Genomic DNA, 27,500 nt, shown 5'->3' with positions numbered 1-27,500 from the left:
ATCGAGCTTGCTAACCACTACACTACGCGGTGTGTGTGTGTGTGTGTGTGTGTGTGTGTGTGTGTGTGTGTGTGTGTGTGTGTGTTGAGGGATGTTTCCTTCTTGTTAGTCATGTCTCTGCATTATCTATCTCTTGTCTATATGTCTGTCTGTCTCTTTCCCTGTCCTCTTTCGTCTGATTTAGCCAATCTGTCTGTCGGTCTGGTCATTTGTCTCTGCCGTCTAAGTCTGCCCCCTCTCTCTCTCTCTCTCCCCTCCTCTCTCTCTCTCTCTCTCTCTCTCTCTCTCTCTCTCTCTCTCTCTCTCTCTCTCTCTCTCTCTCTCTCTCTCTCTCTCTCTCTCTCTCTCTCTCTCTCTCTCTCTCTCTCTCTCTCTCTCTCTCTCTATCTCTCTCTCTCTGAACGGGAAATGATATACCCACGCGACCCTTGACCTTCTGAGCCCCTCGCCTGTATCTTCCCACCACCACCACCACCACAGCCACCACCACCAAGGCCTCTCAGCCTTAACACTTGGGTATCAAGCCTGTATCACAAACCCATTAGAGAGAGAGAGAGAGAGAGAGAGAGAGAGAGAGAGAGAGAGAGAGAGAGAGAGAGAGAGAGAGAGAGAGAGAGAGAGAGAGAGAGAGAGAGAGAGAGAGAGAGAGAGAGAGAGAGAGAGAGAGAGAGAGAGAGAGAGAGAGAGAGAGAGAGAGAGAGAGAGAGAGAGAGAGAGAGAGAGAGAGAGAGAGAGAGAGAGAGAGAGAGAGAGAGAGAGAGAGAGAGAGAGAGAGAGAGAGAGAGAGAGAGAGAGAGAGAGAGAGAGAGAGAGAGAGAGAGAGAGAGAGAGAGAGAGAGAGAGAGAGAGAGAGAGAGAGAGAGAGAGAGAGAGAGAGAGAGAGAGAGAGAGAGAGAGAGAGAGAGAGAGAGAGAGAGAGAGAGAGAGAGAGAGAGAGAGAGAGAGAGAGAGAGAGAGAGAGAGAGAGAGAGAGAGAGAGAGAGAGAGAGAGAGAGAGAGAGAGAGAGAGAGAGAGAGAGAGAGAGAGAGAGAGAGAGAGAGAGAGAGAGAGAGAGAGAGAGAGAGAGAGAGAGAGAGAGAGAGAGAGAGAGAGAGAGAGAGAGAGAGAGAGAGAGAGAGAGAGAGAGAGAGAGAGAGAGAGAGAGAGAGAGAGAGAGAGAGAGAGAGAGAGAGAGAGAGAGAGAGAGAGAGAGAGAGAGAGAGAGAGAGAGAGAGAGAGAGAGAGAGAGAGAGAGAGAGAGAGAGAGAGAATATTATACCTCCGTCCTGTCTCGTTCTGGTTTGCAGTGCTAAATAGAATACTAGTAATGGGAGTTGATTGGAGAGGCTTGAGTAAGCGGCACGGTAGGCTAACAGGAGGAGGAGTAGGAGGATGAGGAGGAGGAAAAAGAAGAGGAAGGGGAGGAGAAAGTGGAAGAGTAGGAGGAAGGAGAGAGTTGTTTGTCACTATGTCTTGTGACTTAAGAACTCTATGAATGCCTTGTCTAGTCTGTTATAAATCATGTTCTAACCCCTTCAGTGCTGGGACACATTTTTACTTTTATTTTTGTGTACTGAGACCATTTTTTTGACATTAGGAAGTCAGAAGATTAATGGCTACAGTCCTCATTATTTTTTTCATCCCCACATGAGTTTCTGAAGCTATTTAAAATCACCAAATAGTAACCAGAATGAATATGGAAACGCGTCATGGTACTGAAACGTTAAGGAAGGAAAATTCTCTGCGTTCTGTTTGTATTCGTAAATATTTCAAGATTTCACCTGCACTGTTTTCAAAGCGCAAAGAGATCAGTATTAGTATTCGTGTGTCTTCATGGTGCTTTTCCTGTCATTGGTGCGGGATTCTTGTTCTGTGACAATGTTCAGAATTATGAAAACACTCTTCAAAATACCCCTAATTTCCACTATAGATTTTGTTAAAGGTTGCCGACTTAACACACAGAAACATTTGAGAGTACGGATCCTTCTCTCTCTCTCTCTCTCTCTCTCTCTCTAACAGCCTACATTCTAGCCGGGTTTATTTCCGTCCCCCAGCAGCCATCACGTCCCTCCCTGTCTGCCACACTATAGCTTCTCCCCGTCAGACTCCAGCCAGCCTCGATCCAGTAACTATTAGTGTTTCCTGAGGCATTTTTCCCGCGCAGCCACAGAAGCCTCCAGGATTACGCCGCCCCGTCAGAAACATTTTGCGCCTGTCGACAGTACCAGCTTCAGTCCTGCCGATCCTTCAATGTAACTCCTTTCAAAACTTTCATATTCTTTCTCTCCCTCCTTTCTTCCCTTATTCTATAACTCTAGTTCTATTTCTTTCTCTCTCAGGGTGTAATCTCTCCAAATACGTGTTTTCCTGTTTTTTTTCTGCATGTGTGTCAGTGTGGTATACAAATTGTGGTCTGGTTTGGAATATGTTACCGGCACAGGAAGTGATACGAATTCCAACAATCAACAGCTTTAATCTTGGTGCAGCGGGGGGATGTCTCGTCTCGCTGCTGCTACCGCTCGCTCGCAGACTAGAGTCTTTCTCGTCACTAACTCCTCAAGAGAAAATGGGACTCATCAGGGTACACTTGATCGCACACGTGCTGAGATTGATACCGGTACACAGCTTGGTACACTGCCTAATGCTTTTGTCCTGAGTGATGAGCGAAATGAGGAGTGAGTTAGTGAAATACTCATTGTCATCTTTGATATAACATTTTTTTGGCATCAACAAATAGACGAAACTAAATCAGTCAGTTTCTATTGTTTTGCGTTTTCTTTCTATATTCATCTCTGCGAGCGACACATCGAGGAGGCTTTCTTCTCTAATATCTGTGCTATCGACCGAACTAAGCCAACCTAACTAGAGTGTGTGTCCGAACGGAAAACCACTCACTCGTTCATTTCAGCTTTACAATTTGGTCTGCCCTTCAGGTGAACACACACACACACACACACACACACACACACACACACACACACACAAAGGAAAAATAATCTCGGCACTAGCGGGCTATGTTGAGAATGAAGCAGTACGAGTGACACAGTGCCAGGACAACGCTGACTCTCATGTAGGCGATGAACGTCAGCTTCTTAGAGACTCGGCGTCGGCGGGTTGTGTCTTTTGTCTTCAGGGAGCGACAGACCAAATGATCACTGGAGGCTAGCGATTTTCTAATATCTTTTTGTATCGTTAAAACTTCACGGGAGTTTTGTAAAAGGGCAGGCTACGGTTCAGTAAGGACGGTGAAGGCGGCAACGCTAGTGAGGCGGTGAGGCGAGGTCTGCAGATAGAGGATAGTATAAGAATCCAGCCTTGTTTAAAAGTATGTCTTTTTTACATTTTTCTTCATCTTTTTTTGTACAATGTGTGAGGTTTACTGATTCTACTATACATTTCTTATATCTGTTCTTTCTTGTGGTTTATGTATAATATTCGCTTGTACAATTTTTTTTTCTAATGTGGTACTTTAACTAACAATCGGTCTGAAAATGTTCCCTGTAAAAAGATTGAAGTTAATTGGTTCTTGAGTTCCTGCCCTTATTTGTACTGTTCTTCATATATTATTCTCTTACTTTACCTATGATCTATCCATATACTCGTTATCGTGTGACACTTTTATTTCTCCATCCTCATCCTACAATGAAGTGCTCACGGCTGGCAAAGAGCGGCTTGAGATACAGCACCGGGCGACGGCTGCCTCTACAGTCTACACCACCGTCCTCCCAGCAAGGCGGAGTTGATATCTGCTTCGTTACTTCTGTCAGGATAACTTAGCGGGAGCAGCTGCGGCGCCCTCACGTCCGCTGCTCATGGCGCGAGACCTTCCCTCGTATGTTGTGGTGCTGATGTTACTGTGAGGTGGGTGTTGCAGAGGACTGCAGCCCGTATTAAGAAATTCCCTTCACTCTCTCACCATGACTATTTTCAAAACCTACAGAGATTTCACACGAGTGTTTCTCCTCCTAATAATAAAAAGATCTAGTTATTTTATTACTATTATCATGAAAAAAAACATCCTTAGAAATCCATGTCACTTAAACTAGTGCCTTTTGAAAATAGTTGAGGTGCGGCGCAGAAGTGTTTCAGAATGTGGTCCTTCGTCTCGGCTTTTGGTGACGCGGTGACGCCTGTGATTCTGTGATATGAGCCTGGCGAGATGCTTACGTTTTGGTGCACTGGCAATATTTGTGAGCATTGTCAACTATTCTTCTTAGACTTCAGTACATATCGATTTTGTTCCAAGGATTATGAAGGCGAAAAGAAGTTAGGGAAGACTTGTGGTCACTCTTGTAATTTATGATGACGGGAGTTGTGGTGTGTGATGTCTGTCGGTTTAGCTGCTACTTCATTCTCTGAGTAACTGCTCAGTTCTTGCTCCTAATGCCTCATTGCATGTCCTTTTTCTTCTCCGTTTGTTTGTCAGTCCGTATCTTTGCTAGTATATTTGTCTATCTATATATGGCTTATGTGTTTGTCTGTTTGTATCTTTGTTGAATTCAAATTCCGTCTTTCTGTCTAGTGTAGGTCAAGAAGCTATATTCAATTCCCTGTATTGTTTTATGTTCTTATGTATGTCTCTATATGTCTATCTGTCTGCCTGCCTGAGTTTATCTATTTGTATTTATTTTCTGTCTTTTTACCAGCTTGCATGTGTCAATCAGTCCATCCTCTCAGCCGTCACCGTCACCGCCACTGTCTCATGTAAACCTAACGTCTTCCTCTGGCCATAAAGTGACACATTTTTCCGCAGTGCTTTTATTTATATACTTTCTGACAGCATACGATATCTACTGGCGCTTCTGCTGTTTCTATTGTTGGAAATGCTGTCTTACTGTTCTTCCAAATTTAATGCTTCCTAATAATGCCTGTGTGTGTGTGTGTGTGTGTGTGTGTGTGTGTGTGTGTGTGTGTGTGTGTGTGTGTGTGTGTGTGTGTGTGTGTGTGTGCGAGTGGTAGTGGCGGTGGTGGCAACACTTGGTACACCTGTTAAAGCCGCGCCCAAGTAATGGTGACAGGTGGGCGGGAAGGTGTTATAGTGGCTGGGATGATCATAAGCAATCTACTGAGTGAAGGCATAAACTCTCTCTCTCTCTCTCTCTCTCTCTCTCTCTCTCTCCAGTAGCGTATGATGTTCCCTTAAATGACATCACTAAGGGAGTCGCCGCCGTCCTCTTTAAGTGGTGCGGGAGGAGGAAGGACGGGTGGGAGGTGGTGGAGAAGGCGGCAGCGGCAGCGGCTCGCACCGACTCGCTTAGGAAACAATCTCGACTCTTTATTTTGCCAGCTGGAGGTTTATAGGCACTTTGTAGACGACGAGGAGCGGGCTAACGTGGTGTGTGTGTGTGTGTGTGTGTGTGTGTGTGTGTGTGTGTGTGTGTGTGTGTGTGTGTTGCGAAAAGGGATCTGACTATATTTTCTGTTCCTTTTTCCGTCTGTCTGTCTATCAATGTCTTTCTCTGTCCTCCTTCGTCTCTCTCCCTACTCCAACTCCTCTCTCTCTCTCTCTCTCTCTCTCTCTCTCTGTGTGTGTGTGTGTGTGTGTGTGTGTGTGTGTTGCACCACTACCAGCCGTCACTCCTTTCCATACATGCTGCAGCGATTAGTGCAGTCTGAAAGACTTGGCGTGGCTCCCGTATTGGTTTTCCCCGCTCGTCCCAGTCATTGCGTCCCTTAGCGGTGTGTTTATTGCAGCCCAGGAAGTCATTGGGCGATAACGATACGGCTAACACTGAAGGTGATGCTGCAGCTAATAACAGTAAGCGTGAAGGTAATTATGAAGTAAAAAAAGACTTGCCACAGACTCCAATGGCAGACATGACTATGCGAAAACCTAACCTAATCTAACCTAATTTAAAACACAGCAGGCTTCACAAACAGACATTTAGAAAAAGACGTGTGGTCACTTTAGTACGTAAGTGTTGGGTTTCTGGATATTAGCGTGCATGTGGCCAGCGTCATTACACAATCACACCTGCCAACACCTGCAAACATCGAGGCACTTTCATTATCCTTATCATTGTTACATGTTTCTATGACTTAATTGCAGGACTGAGTTTTTTCGATCCTCTACACTTATCTCTGTCGTGTGATAGTACATTATCTAAAGAAAACTGATCTAATTTCTATCCATCGTTATCTGGCCGCTTATACTACTATGCCTAAGCTGTAGTTTTTTTTTCTAATTGCAAATTTATTATGTATAATGGCAAAATGACGTGCTTTTGGCTTATATCCACTTTCAAAAATTAACCCAAAGGGGAATTTTAAGACAAACTTTAAAAAATCTGAGCGTTTCTAGGAACGAAATTGACCAAATGAACACTCACCTTGCGGAAGTCTCCTTGGACGACCATGCTGGGAGGATCTCTGCCACGGGAAGGCCCGGCCACCTGCCTCCGTGGCGACGCTGCCAGCTCGGCCCCCACACCATTGGATCCCTCCTGTGAAGAACAACAAGCGTCAGTAGAGTGACAGCGGGCGGGGGAAGAAGCATGGACATTTTAGGGCGTGGCGGTTGACCACAGCGGCCTCCTCACTGGACGCATGTCAACACAGATGGAGTGCAGTAAATGGAAGACAAGAAGTAAATGGAGCTACGAGAGATGTCATATGTAGTGGTTGGCAGGCAATTATGGTGGTTTAGGAGGAAGAGTACTGGAATATTACGCGCACAGGATCGGGAATGTTCCGTAGGGCGAGAGGTGCTCCGGCCCCCTGCGCTAAAGACAGTCGGGGGGCTGGGGGCTCCTATCGCCACGCTCCGGGAGGTGGGGGGAGGGACAAACACGGGTCGGAGGGCACGGCCAAGAAGGGCCTGGCGAAAAAGAGACTGTGGGCGGTGTAGCAGCCTTGCCCGTGTACAAAAGCGATATCCACATTTTCTAGAGTCTGCTAACAAGCTCAGAGATAACCACACTAAATTCCATTGCCAATGCTGAAGATTAAATTTTGGGTCGGAGGCTGCAGCTGTAGCAAACCCAGGGTGTGGGCGGCGGGTCCGAGCCAGACCAGAACCAGGGGAGGAGGGAGGGGCACCGGGTGGTCAGGCAACAATCGTGGGCTTGGGGCTGACACACACAAAGGGTCTGAACAGGGCTGGGAGGGGGTGTCGGGCGGACGAAGTATGACATGCGTGGTGGTACCTGGGGCAAAGAGGAGAGAGAGAGAGAGAGAGAGAGAGAGAGAGAGAGAGAGAGAGAGAGAGAGAGAGAGAGAGAGAGAGAGAGAGAGAGAGAGAGAGAGAGAGAGAGAGAGAGAGAGAGAGAGAGAGAGAGAGAGAGAGAGAGAGAGAGAGAGAGAGAGAGAGAGAGAGAGAGAGAGAGAGAGAGAGAGAGAGAGAGAGAGAGAGAGAGAGAGAGAGAGAGAGGAGGAGGAGGAGGAGGAGGAGGAGGAGGAGGAGGAGGAGGAGGAGGAGGTGAAGGAGGAGGAGGAAAGAGAGCAGGAGGTGGCAGACATTGGGCTACGGTGAGTGTTGCCAACTTACACACACACACACACACACACACACACACACACACACACACACACAGCCCAGGAAGCGTGGGGGAGATGGTAGGGCAGCTTCAATAATCTGCTCGGGTGTACGAGGGAAAGTGCCGGCACATACACGCGCATGAAAAAAAAAAAAGAAGTAAAAAAAAAAAAAAGAAGATATTTCCTGAACCTCAGACTGCTTACTAATTTTCTCCTTTGGTTGGTCTCTTTACTTCGATATTTGCTAGGACGAGACTCACCAAGCCAACCACACACACACACACACACACACACACACACACACACACACACACACACACACACACACACACACAGGTCATCCTCAGATATCGAAGCACAAGTGAAATTATTGAGTTCACGCAGGCGCACCACCAATGATATATTCTGAAGCTTTTCCCTAACACCACTCACTATTCTCAACCTCTCTTCTTCTCTCTCTCTCTCTGGTAGGGAAAAGAGTGCATGTAATGGTACGCTACGAGATATTGATCTACGAGAGCATGGCGAATGAGTACGTGTGTGTGTGTGTGTGTGTGTGTGTGTGTGTGTGTGTGTTGATTACACCAACGTACCTGTTTGGGATGTGCATGATGGGGGGGGAGAGAGAGAGAGAGAGAGAGAGAGAGAGAGAGAGAGAGAGAGAGAGAGAGAGAGAGAGAGAGAGAGAGAGAGAGAGAGAGAGAGAGAGAGAGAGAGAGAGAGAGAGAGAGAGAGAGAGAGAGAGAGAGAGAGAGAGAGAGAGAGAGAGAGAGAGAGAGAGAGAGAGAGAGAGAGAGAGAGAGAGAGAGAGAGAGAGAGAGAGAGAGAGAGAGAGAGAGAGAGAGAGAGAGAGAGAGAGAGAGAGAGAGAGAGAGAGAGAGAGAGAGAGAGAGAGAGAGAGAGAGAGAGAGAGAGAGAGAGAGAGAGAGAGAGAGAGAGAGAGAGAGAGAGAGAGAGAGAGAGAGAGAGAGAGAGAGAGAGAGAGAGAGAGAGAGAGAGAGAGAGAGAGCATACAACCCCTTTGATGTGTATTTAAGACTATGTGTTGCTCCTTCCTGCTTCCTCATCACCACGCCCTTGCAAATCGTGGTACCACGCTAACCACACAGACAACATCACCACCACTACCACCACTACTACCACCATCACCACCAACAATAAATTAACCTCAATCAGCCAAGGCAAAGTCCCCACGTGACACCGGCGGACAGCTTTAAGGTTCGTATCTGTTTTGTCCTGCGCGTTCTAATGACATATTTCTGGCGGGAGGGGCAGAGGCAGGAGGCAGGGAGGGAGAGTAGGAGAGAGAGAGGAAGCGCCCCACCTCATTCAACGCGGCGGCAAATGGTTACTAGTCGGAGCCGTAAGAGAAAGTATAATTCATAAGTGATCGAAGAGGCATCACGTCGTGGCCAAGTCGTCATTGTCCCTGATTGTATTGCAACACAAAGACCACAGCGGGCTTGCAAATCAGGCGGCGGGAACCCCTGTAGGTCAACCTGAAGCTCACCTGCTGATGTAAGGTGCTGCTGCTGCCGCCACACTCTCTCTCTCTCTCTCTCTCTCTCTCTCTCTCTCTCCCTGCGCCGCCAAGGCACATCCATACTCTGCGTTCCGCCGTCACCTAATTTCACTTGACGGTAAAATTATGCATAGCGGTGCGAGACGGAGTGAGGTAAGACAACAGTACACGCGTCTGGGTCTTCTTCTTCACGGGGAAAACCTACGTACTACTAGAGGCAGGCAGGGGTGAGAAAAGGGGTAAAATCTAGGACGCTACTTACACGAGAATGGGAGGAAAAATTGCAACATATACGGGTTCTTAGAGGGAAAATAAATCTTAGGGTGTTTTTTCTTGGAAGGGAGAGTGGGAAGACAGCTTTTAGAGGTCGGGGGATTTGGGTGGTTCTTCAAAGGTGGGGAAATAATAGATAAAACTAGAGATAGGTCTTGGGGAGGGAAAGCTACATATTGTGGTTCTTGGTGGAGACTGAAAACTAGACAGATCGTTCTTCCTTGGAAGGGGAAAACAAACGACTGGTTTCCTGGAGGTGAGGGAAACTAGTGTATATACTAGAAGGGTTTTTGAGACGGAGGAAATTTAGTGGGGAGAGATTCAAGTGGAAACCGACAACCATATCTTCGAAATGGGGTAGGGAACAATGAGGTATTCTTCACTAGGAGGGAGGGGGACGCAATACTAGATTCGGCTCTTTGAAAAGGGAAAAAAGAAATACATCCGGTGAAGGAAAAAAAAAAAAACTAATCTTGGGACTTTAACATGGAAAAATATACCAGCTCTTTGTCAAGGGGAAAACTACACCCATTCTTTGTAAAGGGAAAAAAAACACCCCTGTTCTTGATTACGGACAAGAAACCCACTGCACTCCGTTCTTGAAGGGAAAAACCACTAAGGACTCTCCGTAGGAAAAAAAAGAAGAAAAATATCGTGGTTCTTGAGTAGAGAAAAACACGCGAGGATTCTTGAGTGGGAGAAAGTAGAAGCGGTTCTCAGGGGAAGAAGAAGAGGAGGACCATAAGGAGGAGGAGGAGGAGCATGAGGAGGAGAAGGAGCATGAGGAGGAGAAGAAGGAAGGAGGAGAAAGAGGAGAGGAAGAAAACTACAGGTGGTTCTTGGCGGAGGTTCTCAGAGAGAGAGAGAGAGAGAGGAGAGAGAGAGAGAGAGAGAGAGAGAGAGAGAGAGAGAGAGAGAGAGAGAGAGAGAGAGAGAGAGAGAGAGAGAGAGAGAGAGAGAGAGAGAGAGAGAGAGAGAGAGAGAGAGAGAGAGAGAGAGAGAGAGAGAGAGAGAGAGAGAGAGAGAGAGAGAGAGAGAGAGAGAGAGAGAGAGAGAGAGAGAGAGAGAGAGAGAGAGAGAGAGAGAGAGAGAGAGAGAGAGAGAGAGAGAGAGAGAGAGAGAGAGAGAGAGAGAGAGAGAGAGAGAGAGAGAGAGAGAGAGAGAGAGAGAGAGAGAGAGAGAGAGAGAGAGAGAGAGAGAGAGAGAGAGAGAGAGAGAGAGAGAGAGAGAGAGAGAGAGAGAGAGAGAGAGAGAGAGAGAGAGAGAGAGAGAGAGAGAGAGAGAGAGAGAGAGAGAGAGAGAGAGAGAGAGAGAGAGAGAGAGAGAGAGAGAGAGAGAGAGAGAGAGAGAGAGAGAGAGAGAGAGAGAGAGAGAGAGAGAGAGAGAGAGAGAGAGAGAGAGAGAGAGAGAGAGAGAGAGAGAGAGAGAGAGAGAGAGAGAGAGAGAGAGAGAGAGAGAGAGAGAGAGAGAGAGAGAGAGAGAGAGAGAGAGAGAGAGAGAGAGAGAGAGAGAGAGAGAGAGAGAGAGAGAGAGAGAGAGAGAGAGAGAGAGAGAGAGAGAGAGAGAGAGAGAGAGAGAGAGAGAGAGAGAGAGAGAGAGAGAGAGAGAGAGAGAGAGACAGAAATATTCAACTCAGTCAAGCTCTAAAAAAAATATAAAAAGTGAAAAAAAAGCATAAGGATAACACATAAAAATGAAACGCCACGAACACACACACACACACACACACACACACACACACACACACACACACACACAACTCGCAAAACCAATGAGCAAAACGAACGAGTAACGGAGAGAAAACAAACTAGAGTAAGCCAACCAGTCAACCATGTACCCAGCCAGCCAGCCAGCCAGCCAGTCAGTCACTCGCTCAACTAACACACATCCACCTTCCCTAACCTCTCATCGTGTCGCCTTCCCTCCAACACATGCACGGGAAGCAGGAACCTTAAAAAACCCAAGCGCTCCCAACACCCGCCCTGCAGCTTATCGTCTCAGTAGTCACGAAGCGCTAACTGCGAGTACATAAAGGTGTGTTTTACCTAAATGTTGCCTCATTAAGAATCGTCCTGCCGCGTCTTACAGGCTACTAAATCTGCGGAGCGATGTTAAGGAATAGGAGGGTACGGAAATGTATCGAAGTGATTAACTGGGAGAAGTGAAAGGAAAGTGATAGAGGGGGTGAAGGAAGATGAAAAATGTAGAAATGAAGAGTTAGGTAGATTTGGGGAAATGGACAAGTAGAAGGATGAGGATAAAGATTTCAAATAAGGAAAAGAGATAGAGAACGAGTAATGGAGGACGAGGAATTGGAGCAGATAAGGATAGGAAAAGGAAAAAAAAATAGAAATAATAAGAAAAAGGGAAGAAGAGGAAGATAAAGGAAAAAATATCAAAAGAAAATAAAAAAGAAGGAAGAGAAAGAAGACTAGACTAGGAAGAAAAACACGGAAGCAGGACGTAGTGTGTGTGTGTGTGTGTGTGTGTGTGTGTGTGTAAGAGGAGGAAAAGAGGGAACTAAGCCATCCTAAGACGCGTCCTCAACCCACTAAGGTGTCCTATTATCACCACCCTCACCTCACGCGCCCACATTCCCATCGCCATTCCCGCCGCGCCATCAACGTGCCTCTGCTCGCCATCCCGCCACCGCCGCCTCCGGGAGATTAATTCTGAACCTCAGTATAAACTCAAGCACATACAATACCAGCTTCCGATATCAGAGTGTGTTGCTTTAGCGAGAGAGAGAGAGAGAGAGAGAGAGAGAGAGAGAGAGAGAGAGAGAGAGAGAGAGAGAGAGAGAGAGAGAGAGAGAGAGAGAGAGAGAGAGAGAGAGAGAGAGAGAGAGAGAGAGAGAGAGAGAGAGAGAGAGAGAGAGAGAGAGAGAGAGAGAGAGAGAGAGAGAGAGAGAGAGAGAGAGAGAGAGAGAGAGAGAGAGAGAGAGAGAGAGAGAGAGAGAGAGAGAGAGAGAGAGAGAGAGAGAGAGAGAGAGAGAGAGAGAGAGAGAGAGAGAGAGAGAGAGAGAGAGAGAGAGAGAGAGAGAGAGAGAGAGAGAGAGAGAGAGAGAGAGAGAGAGAGAGAGAGAGAGAGAGAGAGAGAGAGAGAGAGAGAGAGAGAGAGAGAGAGAGAGAGAGAGAGAGAGAGAGAGAGAGAGAGAGAGAGAGAGAGAGAGAGAGAGAGAGAGAGAGAGAGAGAGAGAGAGAGAGAGAGAGAGAGAGAGAGAGAGAGAGAGAGAGAGAGAGAGAGAGATGAAGAGAGACGAAGAGGTTAGTGCAGAGCAAGAGCAAGAGAGAGACAGCATCGCCCCACGCAGAGAGAGAGAGAGAGAGAAAATTATAATGAGAGAGAGAGAGAGAAAGAGGAGAGAGAGAGAGAGAGAGAGAGAGAGAGAGAGAGAAGAAGAGAGACGAAGAGCGAGGAGTAGGAAAAATAAATACAGTCTTGAACATAAATTTTCTGTTGATTATTAGAGAGAGTGAGAGAGAGAGAGAGAGAGAGAGAGAGAGAGAGAGAGAGAGAGAGAGAGAGAGAGAGAGAGAGAGAGAGAGAGAGAGAGAGAGAGAGAGAGAGAGAGAGAGAGAGAGAGAGAGAGAGAGAGAGAGAGAGAGAGAGAGAGAGAGAGAGAGAGAGAGAGAGAGAGAGAGAGAGAGAGAGAGAGAGAGAGAGAGAGAGAGAGAGAGAGAGAGAGAGAGAGAGAGAGAGAGAGAGAGAGAGAGAGAGAGAGAGAGAGAGAGAGAGAGAGAGAGAGAGAGAGAGAGAGAGAGAGAGAGAGAGAGAGAGAGAGAGAGAGAGAGAGAGAGAGAGAGAGAGAGAGAGAGAGAGAGAGAGAGAGAGAGAGAGAAGACACGGATGAAGAGGAAGAGGAGAAGGAGTGAATACGAAGAAAAGAAATGAAAACAAAAATAAATAACAATAGATGAAATGAAATAAAGTGATAAAAAGAGGAGGAGGAGGAGGAGGAGGAAGAGGAGGAGAAACAAGAGAACTGAAGGATCAAGAAATAAAGAAGAGGAGGTGAAGGATAAGAATGCAAATGACGAAGGGAGAAGAAGAGAAAGAAAGCGAAGAGACTGAAGGATTAAGTACGGAAGGAAGAATGGAAGGCGGAGAGCAGGAGAGAAGGATGGAGGAGGGAAGGAAAGATACGAAGAAAGAAGGAAGGAAGCTACGTAACAGTGAAGGAGGAGGATTTAAGGAGGGGGATTAACGAAGGAATCACAAGGGATCTATTCATTCCTTTCTTTCTCTCCCTCATAGGAAAGGAAATAAGAGAAAAAATGCACACACACACACACACATCCACACACACACACACACACACACACACACACACACACACACACACACACACACACACACACACACACACACACACACACACACACAATCTGGATAGGCAAACACATCGAGGCAAGGATAGACAGGACACGAAGGCTAATGATTCATCTGACTACCGCTTGTCTTATTGAGAGAGAGAGAGAGAGAGAGAGAGAGAGAGAGAGAGAGAGAGAGAGAGAGAGAGAGAGAGAGAGAGAGAGAGAGAGAGAGAGAGAGAGAGAGAGAGAGAGAGAGAGAGAGAGAGAGAGAGAGAGAGAGAGAGAGAGAGAGAGAGAGAGAGAGAGAGAGAGAGAGAGAGAGAGAGAGAGAGAGAGAGAGAGAGAGAGAGAGAGAGAGAGAGAGAGAGAGAGAGAGAGAGAGAGAGAGAGAGAGAGAGAGAGAGAGAGAGAGAGAGAGAGAGAGAGAGAGAGAGAGAGAGAGAGAGAGAGAGAGAGAGAGAGAGAGAGAGAGAGAGAGAGAGAGAGAGAGAGAGAGAGAGAGAGAGAGAGAGAGAGAGAGAGAGAGAGAGAGAGAGAGAGAGAGAGAGAGAGAGAGAGAGAGAGAGAGAGAGAGAGAGAGAGAGAGAGAGAGAGAGAGAGAGAGAGAGAGAGAGAGAGAGAGAGAGAGAGAGAGAGAGAGAGAGAGAGAGAGAGAGAGAGAGAGAGAGAGAGAGAGAGAGAGAGAGAGAGAGAGAGAGAGAGAGAGAGAGAGAGAGAGAGAGAGAGAGAGAGAGAGAGAGAGAGAGAGAGAGAGAGAGAGAGAGAGAGAGAGAGAGAGAGAGAGAGAGAGAGAGAGAGAGAGAGAGAGAGAGAGAGAGAGAGAGAGAGAGAGAGAGAGAGAGAGAGAGAGAGAGAGAGAGAGAGAGAGAGAGAGAGAGAGAGAGAGAGAGAGAGAGAGAGAGAGAGAGAGAGAGAGAGAGAGAGAGAGAGAGAGAGAGAGAGAGAGAGAGAGAGAGAGAGAGAGAGAGAGAGAGAGAGAGAGAGAGAGAGAGAGAGAGAGAGAGAGAGAGAGAGAGAGAGAGAGAGAGAGAGAGAGAGAGAGAGAGATTAAGAATATTAACATATTACAAACCGCTAGATATATGGTTTTGTTAGCAGTAAAAGTAGTAGTAGTAGTTGTGGCAACAGTAGCAGTAGCAGCAGCAGCAGTAGTAGTAGCAGCAGTAGCAGCAGTAGCAGCAGCAGCAGCAGAAGTAGCAGCAGCGTTGCTGTTGCAGCAGCAGCAGCAGATGCAGCAGTAGCAGTAGCAGCATAGCAGCAGCAGCAGCAGTAGCAGCAGCAGTAGTAGTAGTAGCAGCAGTTGCAGCAGCAGCAGCAGCTGTAGCAGTAGCAGTAGTAGTAGTAGTAGTAGTAGTAGTAGTAGTAGTAGTAGTAGTAGTAGTAGTAGCAGCAGCAGTAGTAGTAACAGAAGTGGTAATATATTTGACAAAATATTTGTCAAAATTTTTCCTTTAAACTAGTAACATGACACAAGAAACGCTGAAATAAGAAAAGAATAAAAAATAAAACATTTTGTCCACTCTCAACAAAAATCTGAACAAGAAAAGAAATGTATAAAATATATATTACGTAAGGTGGTATTAACTTTCTCTCTCTCTCTCTCTCTCTCTCTCTCTCTCTCTCTCTCTCTCTCTCTCTCTCTCTCTGTACAATACCGTCCACAGCCTGAGAGGAACACTAGACACTCGGCACATTAGGAGGAGAGAAACGTTAAGCCTTCAATAATCAGACATCTCGAGCAGCAGTGAGTGAGAAAGAGAAAGACTAACTAAACGGCAAGTAAGGAGAAAAATAACAATGTAAGAGACAGCAACAAAGTAAGTAAGGCAGGTATCAAACGAAGAGTAAGAAAGAAAGAATAGGAAACTAGAAACACATGAACTGACACAGGAAACAACGAAGACTGAACTTGAAAGAGACAAAGAAAGATCACTTCCTTTTTAAAAGACAGTGAGAAAGGCCGTGTAGCTCAAAAGAGAGAGAGAGAGAGAGAGAGAGAGAGAGAGAGAGAGAGAGAGAGAGAGAGAGAGAGAGAGAGAGAGAGAGAGAGAGAGAGAGAGAGAGAGAGAGAGAGAGAGAGAGAGAGAGAGAGAGAGAGAGAGAGAGAGAGAGAGAGAGAGAGAGAGAGAGAGAGAGAGAGAGAGAGAGAGAGAGAGAGAGAGAGAGAGAGAGAGAGAGAGAGAGAGAGAGAGAGAGAGAGACTAATACCAGGAAAGACACACACACAAAACAAACAAAACAAAAATAATAGCCTAGACAGAGAAAAACACAGACTAGCAAAATATGAGACAAAAAACGAGCAAACCATAACCTACATACAAGGAAAGAGTAACTTAACACAACCTAACCTAACCTAACCTCACCTAACCCAACCTAACCTAACGTAACCAAACCTCACCTCACCTCACCTAACCTTACCTAACCTAATTTAATCTATCAAACCTAACGATACCTAACGATACCTAACCTGACCTAACCTCACCTCACCAAACCTAACCCAAACCTAACCTCACCTCATCTCACCTCACCTAACCTAACCTCACCTAACCAAACCTAACTCAACCGAAAAAAGAATATAGCTACAAAATAATATCTCGTACATGAACCTCCAGACAGAGAGGCAGCCATCCACAACCCAGCCTGGTGCTCTTGGCTGCCCTAACCCTCTACCGCCAGACAGCCAGTCGTCGCCTCCTCGGGTTGTGGCCATGCACCCCTAGTCCTCCCCCCAATAGGGCTCGGTGGCCGCGGCGTCTGGCTCTCCGTGACTCACCTCTCCCGCAGACCGCCTTAACCCGCTGCCTGCATGCCTGTATACTACCCTGCCTCCCTGCCTCTCCCTGTCTGTCTCCCTGCTTCCCTGCTTCCTGCCTCATAGTGCACTACCACCACCATTCTCTTTCTCTCTCTGTACTGTGTCACTCTAGGCCAGCAGAACTCAGAATAAAAAGACATGTAAAATTAAATGCACAGCGTGAGATGGAGTTACTGTGTGTAATTCACCTCGGTCGTCTGCTGGTCACCCTAGCCAGTCTTCCCCATTACGGAGCGAGCTCAGAGCTCATAGACCGATCTTCGGGTAGGACTGAGACCACAACACACTCCACACACCGGGAAAGCGAGGCCACAACCCCTCGAGTTACATCCCGTACCTATTTACTGCTAGGTGAACAGGGGCCACACATTAAGAGGCTTGCCCATTTGCCTCGCCGCTTACCGGGACTCGAACCCGGCCCTCTCGATTGTGAGTAGAGCGTGCTAACCACTACACTACGCGTGTGTGTGTGTGTGTGTGTGTGTGTGTGTGTGTGTGTGATAAGATAGAGAGAGAGAGAGAGAGAGAGAGAGAGAGAGAGAGAGAGAGAGAGAGAGAGAGAGAGAGAGAGAGAGAGAGAGAGAGAGAGAGAGAGAGAGAGAGAGAGAATGATTAACCACCAAAGCAGACACGGGAGAGATATTGAGGAGACAGTGTGTGTGTGTGTGTGTGTGTGTGTGTGTGTGTGTGTGTGTGTGTGAGCGCGAGCGAGGTGGAGGGCAGCCACACTACTTTAGAAGGATATCGGCCGTACCAAAAACCACAGACTGCACCCTCAAAGAAGAGGAGGAGGAGGAGGAGGAAGAGGTGGAGGAGGAGGAGGAGGAGAAGGAGGAGGAGGATGAGGAGGAGGAGGAAGGAGAAGGAGGATTAAGAGAAAAGAAGATGGAGAAGAAGAAGAAGAAGAGGAGGAAGATAATGATAATGCTAATGAAAAAACTAAAACAGGAACAAGGAGAATGAAACAGAGAGAGAGAGAGAGAGAGAGAGAGAGAGAGAGAGAGAGAGAGAGAGAGAGAGAGAGAGAGAGAGAGAGAGAGAGGAAATGACAAAGGACAAAACACACACACACACACACACACACAATCTACTTACACCACCACTACTACCACCACCACCAAACACACAGGTCACGGTCTATAGTTTACTGCGACGCATTCACCACCTCACGCAAAAGTAACCCCGGAGCAGCCGACCCAATGAGGAGGCGGCGGCGGAGGCGGAGGCGGCGGTGGAGATGGAGTGTGGTTAAGGAGAGGGAAAATATGCGAAGGAAAAAACTATCCTTTATGAGAGAGAGAGAGAGAGAGAGAGAGAGAGAGAGAGAGAGAGAGAGAGAGAGAGAGAGAGAGAGAGAGAGAGAGAGAGAGAGAGGCTCGTACAATGGTGTTTATGTATGAAGGGGTGATGAGGCTGAGGGTGAGTTTAGGCATACCACGGAGGAGGAGGAGGAGGGAGGGAGGAAAGTGTGAGGCGTGAAATATTTGAGGTTTTATTAAGAGCGTAATGAAAGCGTGAATTTTCTTTGAAACTTCGACTCGGAAAAGAAAATAAGAAGAGAAAAATAAGAAAAACAACGTAGACTTAATATAAAAAAAAGGAAATGAGAGAGAGAGAGAGAGAGAGAGAGAGAGAGAGAGAGAGAGAGAGAGAGAGAGAGAGAGAGAGAGAGAGAGAGAGAGAGAGAGAGAGAGAGAGAGAGAGAGAGAGAGAGAGAGAGAGAGAGAGAGAGAGAGAGAGAGAGAGAGAGAGAGAGAGAGAGAGAGAGAGAGAGAGAGAGAGAGAGAGAGAGAGAGAGAGAGAGAGAGAGAGTTTTATGGCAGAAGACAAGAACAAAAACATCCAAAACTGACAAAAAAAAAAAAAAAAGTATTCTAGGTAGCATAGAAAGCTTTTTTTCCCTCGTTTTCTTCACACCTTTCACAATATTCCGTAATTCTCGTTTTCTGTGTAATGCACCGCAGCGTCACGTCATTTTGCGCTATTGAAACAAAGAAAAGGAAAAAAAGGAAGAATGAGGGAGGAAATAAAAAAAAGAAAATGACAAGAAGGTGAGAGAAAAATATAATGCTTGACTATTCTCTCTCTCTCTCTGAAACAAAAGAATTACTCAATTGTTTCGAAAATGTTCTTAATCTTCGAAAAAACTGAGTCACAATGGTAAAAATGAAAGCACGACAGGAGGGAAGGTGTGTGTGTGTAATTCACTGTTTGATCTGCTGCAGTCTCTGACGAGACAGCCAGACGTTACCCTACGGAACGAACTCAGAGCTCATTATTTCCGATCTTGGGATAGGTCTGAGACCAGGCACACACCACACACCGGGACAACAAGGTCACAACTCCTCGATTTACATCCCGTACCTACTCACTGCTAGGTGAACAAGGGCTACACGTGAAAGGAGACACACCCAAATATCTCCACCCAGTCGGGGAATCGAACCCCGGTCCTCTGGCTTGTGAAGCCAGCGCTCTAACCACTGAGCTACCGGGCCGTGTGTGTGTGTGTGTGTGTGTGTGTGTGTGTGTATTTCGGCAGGCGTGTCTCGTGCCAGGAAGAAAGGATAAATGAATACATGAATAAATAAAGACAGCAGGAAAGAAAAGAAGAGAGAAAAACTGAGAGAGAGAGAGAGAGAGAGAGAGAGAGAGAGAGAGAGAGAGAGAGAGAGAGAGAGAGAGAGAGAGAGAGAGAGAGAGAGAGAGAGAGAGAGAGAGAGAGAGAGAGAGAGAGAGAGAGAGAGAGAGAGAGAGAGAGAGAGAGAGAGAGAGAGAGAGAGAGAGAGAGAGAGAGAGAGAGAGAGAGAGAGAGAGAGAGAGAGAGAGAGAGAGAGAGAGAGAGAGAGAGAGAGAGAGAGAGAGAGAGAGAGAGAGAGAGAGAGAGAGAGAGAGAGAGAGAGAGAGAGAGAGAGAGAGAGAGAGAGAGAGAGAGAGAGAGAGAGAGAGAGAGAGAGAGAGAGAGAGAGAGAGAGAGAGAGAGAGAGAGAGAGAGAGAGAGAGAGAATATTTATTGACAAAAACTAACGAATCTGCTCTGAAAAAAAAATGGAAGAAATGAAAAAAAATAGAAAGGAGTATCTCTTTTTCCTTTGTGCCTTCTGTGAAGCAGTGAAGGGGAGCAAAGGTTCTCCCCTCGTACCTTCCTCCTCACCTTGCCCGCCTCGCCCTCCTCACAGTAACAACCTTCACCTCGCTGGCCCAGAAAAGCCTCCTCCACCTCTGGCCTGTAAAGTTTCCCTCCAGCGTGAGGGCGGCGCGGGAGGCGAGCAAGCTGTCAGGCCGATAAGAAATGCATTGTCTTAACCTGCTTCCTGTCCGCCCGCGTCTGTAAACCAGGCCATTTTTTGTGCATTTTTAATATCTGGCAAGGTTACTACGTCATTAGGAAGCTTACGGGGAGGCATGGGTATTTTAATAGTGCTAGTAGTTGTGGGAGTGGAGGAGGAGGAGGAGGAGGAGGAGGAGGAGGAGGAGGAGGAGGAGGAGGAGGAGGAGGAGGAGGAGGAGGAGGAGGAGGAGGAGGAGGAGGAGGAGGGAGGAAGAAGGAGGAGGAGAAGGAGGGAGGATGAGGAAGAGGAGGAGGAGGAGGAGGAGGAGGATATATACAGGTGGTATATAAGAGAAAAAATCTACTCGAGAATTGCAAACGACGGACCCGTGGAGGTGTGTGAGCGGCCGCGTCCTGGCAGGGGCCGCCACTGGGCCTTCGTAACTTGCGGCCACTTTCGCACCTCGGGCGGGGGGAGGGAGGGGAAGGGTTGAATTCCAGAAACGGAGAAAGATGCTTTAAGGGGGAAACGTGGGGGGGACCTACCTCGTCTAGGACTTCCGGGCGACACATGAAGGGGAAGCAGGCCATTACACTCTCTTCGTCTCTCCTCCGGCATTTAGTCCTCCATCAACAGTTAATAAGGCGACCTCGAGGGTAACGTAAGGCTCGGTTAGGGGTCATAGTGCGGCCACAGGAACTACAGTGCTGGTGCATGAGAGCACGGGAGCTGGGGGCGAGCCATCTGTTGCTGCATGACAGATGGCGGGTCCCGGCTGCCTCCGCCAGCCTCCCGGGGCCCCTCCGAGCACCTTCTGAGTTCCCACAGTCACCGTCAGCCTCATTAGCTGCTCCACCACCTCACAGCCCCCTAGCGGCTGCCTCACCCCACACTACGCGACTCTGTCCCCCACACATCATACTGCCAACACATTCCTAACGTCTACGGAGTCAGAGGGGAAAGCCAATCAACGGGTGCAGTGCGGGGCAGATGGGGTGGGGTGCGGGGCAGGCGGCTGGGGTCGTCATGACAGCAGGTCAGTCTGCACCACCGCCACGCTAATCAATTGTGCCTCTAATACTCGCGAGGAACTAACACGGTAACCTGTAAATTTTGATTCGGTCAATGCATCCACTGGGCTGTTATCTTTGTGCCGAAACTCCTGCCAGTGTCGGGGTGAGTGCGGGGGCCACACACACAGACACACAGACACACACACACACACACACACACACACACACACACACACACACACACACACACACCCCACACGGACTAGGTCGCCACCACTGTCTGTCTCACTTTCCGTTTAACCACAAATAACTATATATAAAAAAAAAATCCAATAATAGTAGCGGCTGATGGAGGCGTGGTCGAGCTTGGCCAGGCCGAAGATGCTAGTGATCCCGGCCTCAGATGCTCGCCGGGACCCTCACCGCCACATGACACACGTCTACACTTGCACCTTCATACAACAACTCTCCGCACTGCAACTCGGTATTCAAGCAAACAGTCAGTTTGGCCTGTTTCACGTGTTGCTTCGGTGAAATTTTCCTTGGTGGCGGGTCGACTGTGGCGCCCCCAGAGCTGGGCGGGTTCAGAGCCCATGTGAGCCGTCGCCGCCGCCACCCATGCGAGATGAATGGCTGACTGAGACCTGCACACACTTTTTATCTCATTACGCTGCTCTCCAGGCACAAACGAGTCCAGGTAAACATGGTGAAGGTGGTTGAAATGGTTTGAGCGGCGCGTGGCGGCAGAGGAGCGGCGCGGCGGTGTGCTGCGTGAGGGAGGGGCGTGTCAGGCAGGGCCGTGCTGGGCGCCACACAAAGCTGGTGGCCGTGTGTACCCGCAGCTTCCGCCTCCCCTGGTGTGCGAGCGGCGGCCTCGCTCCACCTTACCACAGCTGGGAGAGGAGGAGAGGGGGGACGGGAAGGGGGAGGAGGATAAGGATGAGGAGGAGGAGAAGGACGGGTAGGAAAAGGAGGAGGAGGAGGAGGAGGAGGAGGAGGAGGAGGAGAAAGAAGAGGAGGTGCTGCAGGAGTGGAGGCCCAGCAGCGTGTGGCGATCACTTCCGAAGGAATAGCAAGCGGCGCCCTCACTTGGTATTTCCCAGTGAGTCAGCCCAACCCAGCACCGCGCCCCGGCTGCTGCCTCGCCGCGCATCACCGCCTGCCCGTCCGCCCGCCCGCCGGTACAGCCACTGCCTTATCCCTCCGGCCCGCGCTGGTCACTGCCGCCGCTCCGAGACCTCAACTCTGGCACTCTACTTTAAACATCTTTCGCCAGGGAGGAGGTAAGACTCTCCCCCATTCCTCCTTCTCCCTTCACCCTTCCCTAGTTCCTCCATCCCCACTACCCGCACCCACCCTGAAACTGATGCCCCAACTCCCACCTCGTCCTGCTGCAATACCACAACTTTTCTTCTTCTGTCTTGTATAATCCTCTGACGGCGTCCTTATCTGTAGTTTTTTGTCTGCTTGTGAAACACAGTCTCCTTGATGTCTAGCCAAGTCTCTCTCTCTCTCTCTCTCTCTCTCTCTCTCTCTCTCTCTCTCTCTCTCTCTCTCTCTACATCAAACTCAATTCTTTAACAGTACACGGACCACAAATTTCATAAAGTCTGTATTTCTATGTAAATATTTCCGTCCCATTCCTCATTCCCTATATGAGCTTCCCACCCATCCACTTACTTTCCTCTCCACTTTCCTCTTTCATCATTCTTGCATTCCCTCTTTTGCTCTCCCTCTTCACATCCACTCTCTCTCTTTTCTGTTCCAAGCGTTTGCCCCTTCCATTTCACTCCTCTAACATCACCCCCTTGCCTTTTCCCCTTCCAGCTCCTGCCTTCCTCTGCCGTCCACTGAGTCACCAGCATCCTTCATGGCCCTTCGCATGCTCGCAGGTCCTCCGTCGCCCCACTCATCCCTCCCGGTGCGTTCAAACTGCCGACGGAGTATATCACAGCTTTATCCTCTCTCCTTCTCTCTCTCTCTCTCTCCTCTCTCTCTCTCTCTCTCTCTCTCTCTCTCTCTCTCTCTCTCTCTCTCTCTCTCTCTCTCTCTCTCTCTCTCTCTCTCTCTCTCTCTCTCTCTCTCTCTCTCTCTCTCTCTCTCTCTCTCTCTCTCTCTCTCTCTCTCTTCTCTCTCTCTCTCTCTCTCTCTCTCTCAGCACTACTGGACGGCTTAACACTGACATGATGTGACTCTCAACTCCCCTCACAACGCGGAAGGAGCCTCGTGTGAGAGAGAGAGAGAGAGAGAGAGAGAGAGAGAGAGAGAGAGAGAGAGAGAGAGAGAGAGAGAGAGAGAGAGAGAGAATGAGAGAGCACTTTTATTATAATTCATACACACACACACACACACACACACACACACACACACACACACACACACACACACACACACACACCCCGCGGGGTGAGGCCAGGCAGTGCTCGCTTGAATGTATCAATACCGCGTCGATGTGGCCCAGACGAGGCTCGGCCGCAAGGGGGCGAGCGGCCTCACGCACTGACCGACGGCGGATGATTTGTGACCACCTTGTATTTAATTACTCTGGAGTCTTCTCAAGCCCGTCTCAGTAAACTATCTCATGTATAATTCCTTACTTCTTCCTCCTTAATATTTTGTCCTTATTTTTATGATCTTTCTATCTTTTCATCTTTCACGAAAAGTAATTAAGGTTGCGCATCATGAAGATATTTGTTAATTTCTCTCCAGGGGGTCGCCAAGAACCACCTGACGCAGTGATTGTTCTATCCGAAGGTCTGCCAGCTTAGCATAGGCAGACATGTGAACAGGGAAGAGAGCGATAGAAGTGCAGAGGGCTATGAGTGAGAGGACAGATGGGGGCAAGGGGTGAAGCATGACTCATCAGCAGCATCAGGGCATCACATTCCCCAAAGGTGCGCGCGTGGCTTGAGTCAAACACCACCGCCGTTTGCTGGCCCGAGTATATGCAGATTTACCATCCCGTGGGGGAAGAGTTGCGGCGCTGCGTGGTAGGCACAAGTGCTCATGAGGGCACAGAGAGGCGGCGAGACACTCGGGGCCGGCCTGTCGTCCTCGACTTCTCCCCAAAACTGATGAGCGCTTTGCACACGCACCGCATCAACAGATACAGTAGGACAGGGATTCCAGGTGACGCATGTGTCCAGCGACGAGCAGGTAAGGAAATGTTTACTTTGTCTTCCTCTATTATTTTGGAGACTTGTGATGTAGTCCTGGAGAGTGTTGGCGTGTTGTTATGCACATGAAGCAGGAAAAAATGGAGGCCTTGGCATTTGAGCTGTGTCTGTGTGACATTAAAAAAACATTCTAAAATATATCACCACCAAAAATAAATAACAATACAAATGAAAAAATGTTAGGCCCTCGTGTGGCCGCGTGGGCAGCACGGCCTCGGCGGGGCACTCACCATGACCTTGGCCTTGGATGGGGAGCCGACATGGTTGAAGAGACAGCCGCAAGCCGGGTAGTGGGGCGGGCCGCCGCTGCCGCCGCGCACGTCGCACATGGCGGGTGAAACGCAGCCGACGCAGCCCGCCCCGGCAGACTCCTGGGACCTCAGGTTGCCCGCCCCGCCACCCCCCCGGCTCACCTCCACGACGGGGGCGGCGACGACGGGGCGTGGGCCATCCTGCCTCTTTGGGAGCCTCACCGCTCACAGCATGCCCGACGCCGCACGCTGATCATGCTACTCACCGCCCGACCTTCGTTCACTCCCCGCGAGCAGCGACATCAATGAGATCCACTTTGCTCCCGTCCTCTGGTCCGGCGGCGTGCGAGCACCAGTGACAACTGTTCCATGAGTACAAGTCCAGCAGAGGCTCGCGCGGGGGGATCAGTCGGTCTCGAGAGTGACTTCATCCAGGGAGGCGAACGTTAAAAGGAAAGACTCTAGCAGCAGGAAACGTTCGATGCTGCGCACACCTGAGACTGACACTTGCACCGTGTACTCTGAGCACCAGACTCAAACATAACCATCAAATTGTACAAAAAAAGATAAAAATATCCCCCTTCCACCTAACCCATTAAAAACAAACCCTCAACGTGACACATACACGACTTGTACACACTACATACACACGGTAGGGACACGCACACAACGCCCTCCACACGGTAGCGGCGGTGTGTGTGCTGCATGCCACCTAGAATTTTGGTGCGGCGTCGCAAATTAGAACAACCCATCAACCAACTAACTTATCACAATCTCAATTATTTCAAATTTTTTGTTTACTTTTATTTCTAGCTATTCATCCAACGTCGATGAGGAAATCTTGGTCTATGGGAAGGGACTACCACTCAGGGACATGGCAAGGGACAGAGAGGAGCGAGGAGGGAGGAACTGTAAGAAATGAGGGTTGAGGAACTGTGAGGATTGGCCTCAAGGGTCTGAGGGACTGTGAGGAGTTTGGGCAGGGAGGATGAGGCTTGAGGCGTGTAAGGAAGGAAGATATTGTGTCAGTAATTACCATCCTAAACAAGGCTATCGCATCTTTGCTTCTTAATAAATGCAATCATGGGGGCTTTCATATTACAGAGATTCTGTTGTTGTTATCGTTGTTGCTAGTATTATCTTTATCATCATCATTATCATCATTGTTATTTTTAGTATCATTATTGCTGGCGTTGTTGTCATGAGCATTATATGTAAGCGTAGACGAAACAAAAACACGTTCACCTAAATTCAATTTCAAAATACTTCACTCTTGTAGTGTTACACAGCTTTAAACATGAAAACAAAACAAGACAAAAAAAAAAAAATACAACAAAGATAAAAGTATTAGTAATATTTCTTTTGCTTTACGGAATACACAAAATACTACTAACATCCATCACACACACACACACACACACACACACACACACACACACACACCTCTGACCCGCCCACGCATTCACACAGTCACTAATTCATTCAAACCATTCTGCCAGACTCACTCACTACGCATACACTATCCTTTCTAAATTTATCCCGTACACGTTATTCTCCCCCTGTATAGTCCTCCTCCTGCTTCTCTTTCACCTTTAGCGCTAACATCTATTTAGTCGCTTAATGTTTTCCCGCCGCCTTACAACCCTCCATCCCTCCTGAGTCTCGCGCCCTCCCCTTTTCGTCCCCAGGCCCCTCCCAGGAACCAGCGGGAGCCTCGTGTTTTGATGGAGAGCTCCCCAGCGACCTGCCCCATCCCGCCCCTCCGCTCCTACAACCCGACCACCTGCCTGTCTCTATTGATCACCAGAGAGAGAGAGAGAGAGAGAGAGAGAGAGAGAGAGAGAGAGAGAGAGAGAGAGAGAGAGAGAGAGAGAGAGAGAGACGAGACGTGAGAGACAGATGCAAAGACACGGATAAACGGAAAAAGTGAAAAGGAAAGAGTTTGATAAAGAAACAGACAGACATGAAGGACAAGAACAAGAAGACTGACAAGAAAGTTAGATCAAAACACAACAAACGCACACACACACGAGAGAGAGAGAGAGAGAGAGAGAGAGAGAGAGAGAGAGAGAGAGAGAGAGAGAGAGAGAGAGAGAGAGAGAGAGAGAGAGAGAGAGAGAGAGAGAGAGAGATTAACTTGTGTGCGTGGTGCGTAAGATTCTGATTGTGTGTGCACGTGAGTAAGGGGAAGTTGTTGCGTGTGGTTGAGTGAGTGCGTGCGTCTGTGTGGTTAATGTGGCTTGGTAGGCGTGTGTGTGTGTGTGTGTGTGTGTGTGTGTGTGTGTGTGTGTGTGTGTGTGTGTGTGTTTAGCTAACTGGCTGGGATTAGATAACACAGTATTTGTTTAAGATGTTTAAGATTGTGTGGCTTGGAAGGCGTAGGGTGTGTGCGTGTGTGTGTGTCTGAAGCGCGTGTGTTAGCTCCGTTGTGTGTGTGTGTGTGTGTGTGTGTGTGTGTGTGTGTGTGTGTGTGTGTGTGTGATTATACCAGGTGAAGAGTTCGTTTGTCAAGAGCCACGAAGAGTTACCATGCTAGAACTTCCAATACTTCCAAAAAGGTTCTACTTGCAGTTATACCCAGATAGGAGCAATTGTAGGATTCCAGTGACAGATTAACAAGATTTCTGCCTTATCAACAGAAAAAAATACCCTTGAAAACTCGCCATATGATCTCTGTGGCCTTAATAGGGGTGGGAGAGCAAACCATTACTGATTAAGAGCTAAAATCGGAAGGGAGTACTGGAGACGCAATACGAACACACCTATTTAAGCTTTCTTATGGCAAAGGTGCTACTTGGTCTAATGGAAGGCACTTAGATAATTACACACCACAATACGAAGCAACAAATTATGGTCCTCTCTTTCTATGGAGGTAAGGGTCAGAGAGAGACACTGGCATGTACAAGTATGTGGGTGATTGTGTTGGCTTAGAGTGTTCTCGTTTGGTTAGGTTTGCTTGTGGAGTGTTGTGTGTGTGTGTATGTATGTATGTGTGTGTGTGTGTGTGTGTGTGTGTGTGTGTGTGTGTGTGTGTGTGTGTGTGTGTGTGTGTGTGTGTGTGTGTGTGTAACGTGGGCCTCTCTCTCTCTCTCTCTCTCTCTCTCTCTCTCTCTCTCTCTCTCTCTCTCTCTCTCTCTCTCTCTCTCTCTCTCTCTCTCTCTCTCTCTCTCTCTCTCTCTCTCTCTTTACGTATCTTTATGTTTATTAACGATTATTGTTACTACTCTACTACTATTACTTATTACTTATTACTATTATTACTATTACTACTACTACTACTACTGCTGCTGCTGCTGCTGCTGCTGCTGCTGCTGCTACTGCTGCTGCTGGTGCTTGTACTGATAATATCATTATTGCTGCAGCTTTTCTTTCTTATATCACAAGAAAAATGGGAAGGGAGTAGTAGTAG

General features: G+C 48.1%; 1 protein-coding gene across 11 annotated transcripts in view; it reads right to left on the bottom strand.

Moving 5' to 3' along the window:
- The window catches only part of LOC123518061 (rho GTPase-activating protein 100F-like), a 295,924-nt gene that overhangs the window by 59,515 nt on the left and 208,909 nt on the right, over window positions 1–27,500 (bottom strand). For 8 of the 11 annotated variants that reach the window (XM_045278626.1, XM_045278627.1, XM_045278628.1 and 5 more), the window contains exons 2-3: window positions 24,071–24,612; window positions 6,310–6,423 (exon numbers count right to left, since the gene is read on the bottom strand). In XM_045278626.1, coding sequence (XP_045134561.1) covers window positions 6,310–6,423; window positions 24,071–24,169 — 213 coding nt within the window. In that variant the 5' untranslated portion in view covers window positions 24,170–24,612. Of the gene's footprint in view, window positions 1–6,309; window positions 6,424–20,196; window positions 20,756–21,318; window positions 22,075–24,070; window positions 24,613–27,500 lie in introns of those variants that run through there. The other 3 variants (XM_045278629.1, XM_045278632.1, XM_045278633.1) reach the window with 2 other exon arrangements.

Source organism: Portunus trituberculatus, chromosome 43, assembly GCF_017591435.1.
Source record: "Portunus trituberculatus isolate SZX2019 chromosome 43, ASM1759143v1, whole genome shotgun sequence".
Lineage (NCBI taxonomy): Eukaryota > Metazoa > Arthropoda > Malacostraca > Decapoda > Portunidae > Portunus > Portunus trituberculatus.
This window is presented reverse-complemented; position numbering and strand designations above follow the sequence as displayed.